General features: G+C 37.3%; 1 protein-coding gene across 1 annotated transcript in view; it reads right to left on the bottom strand.

Moving 5' to 3' along the window:
• Positions 1–6,000, bottom strand: part of LOC107549834 (chromodomain-helicase-DNA-binding protein 4-like) — a 38,727-nt gene that overhangs the window by 27,276 nt on the left and 5,451 nt on the right. The window contains exons 5-7 of the mRNA XM_016231006.1: positions 4,059–4,194; positions 1,810–1,979; positions 1,433–1,666 (exon numbers count right to left, since the gene is read on the bottom strand). Of these exons, the coding sequence (XP_016086492.1) occupies positions 1,433–1,666; positions 1,810–1,979; positions 4,059–4,194 (540 nt within the window). The remainder of the gene's footprint in view (positions 1–1,432; positions 1,667–1,809; positions 1,980–4,058; positions 4,195–6,000) is intronic.

The following is a 6,000-nucleotide window of genomic DNA, read 5'->3' as shown; positions in this document are numbered from 1 at the left end:
ACAAGTGAGATAACGAAATATTTAATCTCTAATCAATATTTTTTGTCCAATTATTTGCCCAGTTAGTTTTGGTATTGAGGTAAAAGTTACCTTGCATTCGCTATATAACAGTGGGTGGTGGTCACGAAGATGACTGAGCAAATTTGATGCATTTCTCCCTTTTGCAGCTACTTTCTTCTTGCAAGATCAGCAGACAGGGTGACCGTCCTCGATTAAATTGCCTTCAGGACTCTTGTAAAAGCCAAAATACGACCAGACCTCCGATTTGGTCCTCTTAGATGGCTGAAAAATCTCCCGAGCGCTGTCCACTGCCTTCCGCCATTTCGTCTCGTGCAAAAAAACAACAACAACACTGCATGCTGCTTCTGCATCAGACTGATGCTGGCTGGACAGGATTTACCATGAGTTTTCAAAATCGCGATAATCAAACACGGTTTTGATGATAATTACATTTTAAACGATAATACTAACCGTCCAGGCATTTTATCGTGAAACCGGTAATCGTTCCATCCCTAATACAGTGAAACCAAAAATGATTCAGAGACCAGATATCATTTTTTATATTTTTTTTTTACTAGTGGGTGCAGGACACTATAGTTCATTTATGTAAGTGAGGATAGCAAAATAAAGTAAACTGTGACAAATCATACCCAAAAATTCTTCATACAGTGGACTACCAGTAAAACTGATACAAATTTGGGTCCAAAAATTATTCAGACCGAGTCTGGGGAAAAAACTGAAGTTGAGGTTTGCATGAAGCTGGGTGACAGCATACCCAGGAGACTACAGGCTGTCATTAAGGCTAAGGGTCACCCGACAAAGTATTGATAGTTGTGTAAATACTGTCATACTAACAGCTGTCTGAATTGTTTTGGTTGATTGTAATCTATTACATACCTTTCTATCAAAATGATCTAACATTATCAAGATGAATTTGTTCTGACACAGTGTAACTCTGAGTTCTTGTCATATTTTATTACCATTTTCTAAACTATAGCGAATAAACTGTGATAATGTGAGAAATGTTGAAGGTGTCTGAATAAATTTTGGTTTGACTATCTATTTGATAAATGAAGTTAACCAACTAACATTATACATACCCTTTTGGTTTCTGTACCCAATATTTAAAAAATGTACAAATGTCGTACAAATATCGGTATTGGTACTCGGTATCGGCAAGTACCAAAAATAAAAGTATCGGTATCGGGCGAGTACTGGAAAAAGTGGTATCGGTGCATCCCTATATTACACTTATATTAGATTTCAAAAGCAGGCAATTTGTATGCTATTTGAGTCGCCGACACGCGTTTTGCTGTAGTAACATTAATGATAAATCAATTAATAGATCAGTCGATTATGACATTTCTGGAAAATTGACAGGGTCACATATGACCCCTGACCTTTAAACCTATTTGTAACGCAGTTGACTTACAGTGCAGCGAGGGCAGATCCATTCTCCGTTGGGAATCTCGGGCAGCGGTGGGTTAAGGCAGTGGATGTGGTATGATGAGGGACAGGAGTCACAGCACAGCAGCTCTCCGCCGTCTTTACACACCCTACAGAACTCCATGTGATGGTCGTCCTCCGCCGCCTCTCCTCCCGCCTCGTTATCCTCCTCGCCGTCTGACGCGTCCTCACGAGCCTCCCACTGGATGCCCATCTTCTCCTGAAAGAGGAAGAGATGATGCTGAGCACAGTGGCACATCAGGGCTTGACATGCAGCTCTTTGGACAAAACCAAACATTTGCGAGGGCAGCTGCTGCAGTTTTAGATTGAACTCATGTGGAGATTCAGAGCTGGTTCACTCACACAGTGTGGGCAGCTCCAGGTGCCCTCCGGGGCTTTCTCCATATCAGGGTCCAAGCAGACCATGTGATAAGCTCGTGGACAGGTGTCACAGAGAATGATCTCTCCTCCCTGCTGACAGACCTCACAGTAATCCTGATGATCCGTCTCATATCCATCACCATCATCATCACCTAGCAGAGAAAGAGAGAGGCTACATTAATGACTGATAGGATGACCCTGTGATTTCTGTGACGTTTCATTGGACGGAAATGCGGAATCCAGTCAAAAAAAATTTATTAACAGTATAACACAATGTCATAACACTTCAAGAAATTGTAACGGAAATAAATATTACTATTGTACAGTTCCTTCTTAAAGTAATAATACAATTAAAACTTTATTTTAAGGAATATCACCTTTTTTCTTCCATGTTTTAGTTTTAACAGTAAACATCTGTCAGTCAGCAGTGAAAATTTTCATTTATGTAAAAAAAAAAAAAAAAATGTATAATTGAATTGTTAATGTTTTAAGCCTTCATTTGACTCCCACTCTTTATTAGGGCTGTCAAAATGACTGAAAAACTAAATTCGAATTTTCCACTTAAATATGATCAAAATTCGAATTATATTCTAATTTAAAAGGCATAATTTCAGTTAGGGGGGAAAAAAGCTTTTGGCTTCTCTCCTGAGGCCACAAGAGGGCGCATCGAGCAAAATATTATGCACGTTTCTTCAAAGCATAATAAAATAACACGACTATCTTTGAAAAAAAGTGCATAATGTTTAAAATAATGTTTATAAACCATATATAATTAATAAAGTTGCTTAAACATTTAGAAAAAAAACACCGCCATGCATGTATGGATAGTTTAATACAAAGGACCGAAAATGGATACATTAATTGTGTTTATTAAAAAAATTTTTTTTATTAAAGTAGAAATCAGTTTACTAAATAATGTAAACTTGACTGACTGCTTCACTTCCACTTTAAAGGGATATTTATGTTGTTTATTATTTATTTTTATTTATACCATTTATCATTTTTGTACAATTACTTGCCTGTCAGTTGAGTTTGTGGCAAAACATTTTGCAGTGTTTGCATGTTGTTTATTACTGCATAAAATGTATTCAAATAGATGTTTAATTTCATAAAGTACAAGTTGATTTCAAAATGCACCTACTTTTTTTCATTTTGTGTTTTTCAGTTGAATAAAAGACAATTTTTCCCTATATATTTCATCATTGAGGATTTCTTTTAAAAAAAGTCAAAAAATCTTCTCGTCTCACTGTCGTGTACCCAGTCTCGTGTCTCGTGGGATAAGTGTCCCGTCACACCCCTATAAATTTTATATGGCTTTCTAAACATGCCGCTCTCTTGTGCGAGACGCGAGTGCAACGCTGATAGATGCCCCGCTAGAAAATGTGATAAATATGCGTTCTGTGTGAACGGCTTGGTTTCAGTTTCACCTTAAACAACATCTTCGCCACACTGATGCTCTCGTTTTCCACAATATATTGAATGAACAATGTAACAGCGCTGCATCTAGTGGGTTCAACTGGATAGGCTAACAAAAGCATTAAAATGCAATGACACTTTTTGTCGTCGCATTTCATGCGCCACTGATAATGCTGCCTGACGCAGACCTTTTTTTTTTTTTTTTATATTCGACAAATATTCGAAGTTCGAAAAAAAATTTGACAGCCCTACTGTTTATGATAATACATTTATTTCAAATCATAAAGAAAAACTAAAACAGGCACAACACAATTTCAGGGGGAAAAAAACATGTCATTGGGACATTTCTTGTAAAAAAAAAAAAAAAAATGTAATAAATGACTAAACTGTTAAAACTGCATGAACTCAATAGATCAGATATACATTTCTGATTAGTAAAAAAAATAACTAAATCATTAAAACTAGAAAAATTTAGATGGAAAAAAAGGAGTCCAGAACAATTTAAATGGGGGAAATAGTCATTTGGGGAATAAAAAAAATTAATTTGGGAGAAAATAAAACTGATTTCATTTTTATTTTTAGGGGAGGATCTCTAATTTCACAAACACTTCAGTCTAGGCTTTCCAAATATTCCCGACGGTTTTAGTATGTACAAGATGCACGGTTTTCCAAATCAGTTCTCTCATGAATGCAACAAAAACTAGAAAATCTTTGCTCTCTGAAGGGGTTATATAATGCCGACAAGGCCTTTCCTTGGCCTGATTAAGCCTATTAGTTATTCACAAGCACAGATAGAGAGAAAACAAGATCCTCACCTTTTTTCGTCTTCTTTTTGGGCTTCTTTTTAGTGCTGCTGCGACTACTGCGGCTATTTGATCCATTCGAAACGGACACACTGTTCATACTGCCATCATCAAAGTCACTGTCCACGTCAACATCGTCCTCTTCACTCTGAAAAAGAGAAAAGGAGATGGAGGCTGAGAGAAATGCACCATGAGCCTGATAAATAACCAGAAAATTACTTGGATTTCATTAGCAAGATGCTATGTTTCAAATTAGAGCAGAGCGAAGAAAAAAACAACATCGTTCATTGGGTTGCATCACTTTTGAATAGTGGCTGACCGATATATCGGCCGATATCTGCCATTTTTCAAATATCGGCAGATACGTTTTTCTGTTTAGCCGATGTGTTCGAGGCAATACTTCACCCAAATGGCAGCCATTGACTTCCATAGTCATACTATGGAAGGCAATGGCTACCTTCAACTGTTTGGTTACCAGCATTTTTCAAAAGATCTTCTTTTGTTTGTTTTGTTGAAAAGAAAAAAAAACTCATACCGGTTTGGAACAACTTGAGGGGGAGTATATAATGACAATTTAAATTTTTCAGTGAACTATCCCTTTAAGTGTCTTTTAAAACTCCAACTTAGCAAGCCAAAGGTGACAATGGCAAGGAACTCAAACTCCATCAGGTGACAGAAATGGGGCTTTTCACACTGAATGCGAAAATTCGGCGTGAATGTTCGGCACGATGACGCTTTTGAATCGAAACAATAGATCCCTATGGGGCTATTCACACCAGGAGCAATCATTCGTGGTGCGAAAAAGCGAAGATATTTTTTTTTGTCCTGTGTGTCGATTTTTCCCCCCCCATCGCTTCGATGAAACGGGCCGTCCAATCAGATTTGAGCTTAGATCACGTGTGTGGAGCAGCTGCTGTTGCACAAAAAGGCAAAGAGTGGTGGCGCTGTTTCGAAAACTAGTGTAAATAAATACAACGAAGAATAGTATTCCGAGCGATTCCGAGAGAGAAGAGAGTGGATGCCGAGTTCTTGTTATCTTTGGTATCTGAGAACAGATTTATTCGCACATGTTCTTAATATAATTTCTATTAATTCTCCAATGAATTATGTGAGTGTCCGTTTTTTTTCTTCCACGTGTGCAAGTGTTATACGAGTCAGAGCGCGTTAACTCTAGATCTTCCGTATTAAAAGAAATTGAGTGAAATATATTTCTACAAAATAGACATATGATTATGATGATATATTTTCTGTATGTATTTTGCAGCTCATGGTATTTTTATAACAATAAAGGATGTTTATTAAACAGACAAAGAGTGCATGTCTGCTTATTATAGAATCAAAATCAACTATAGATCACAATCGGAAGTCATTACAAGCACTCAGTGATGAGGGTTTTAAGCAAAAACATTAATAACTAATGTACACAAATTTTCAAATGTGGCTTGATGCTACTTCTGTTTGTATTTTAAGATGTTTTCATGTAAGCATTATAGATAGTTTGTGTTTCTGGCATAGAACCAAACTTTATTTATCTTAATTTAATGCTGTATATTGAGCAGCGGACGATGTTAAATCCATATATGAGACGCATATATGTTTTGCTGGTCGGCGCCACCTAGCGTGCAGGCGTGAATTAGCAGAAGGCGAGCAAACGTTTCGCGCTCGGTGTGAAAGCAACGTCCGACGGCGATTCGCCTCGCTTTTTCGCATTGCGCTCAGTGTGAAACGGCCTTTAGACATGCATCTAACATACTTTTGTCAGACTAGACACCAAGTTATTTATGATTATGATGAGCAAATATTGCAAGTTATGAGATACCACTTCTAATATGTCCACAAATGAAAAAGCAGCAGTTAAAATCAGCATGAAACATTGAAATCATGCTTTCTTTCCTATTGTGACACATGAAACAGCTTCTCGAATGAGAGAAAGAAAAAAGTAGGGTGGGACTCC

The sequence above is a fragment of the Sinocyclocheilus grahami genome, unplaced genomic scaffold (genome assembly GCF_001515645.1).
Source record: "Sinocyclocheilus grahami isolate Dianchi unplaced genomic scaffold, SAMN03320097.WGS_v1.1 scaffold382.1, whole genome shotgun sequence".
NCBI lineage: Eukaryota > Metazoa > Chordata > Actinopteri > Cypriniformes > Cyprinidae > Sinocyclocheilus > Sinocyclocheilus grahami.
Note: the sequence above shows the minus strand (reverse complement) of the source record. Positions and strands in the feature narration are given on the sequence as shown.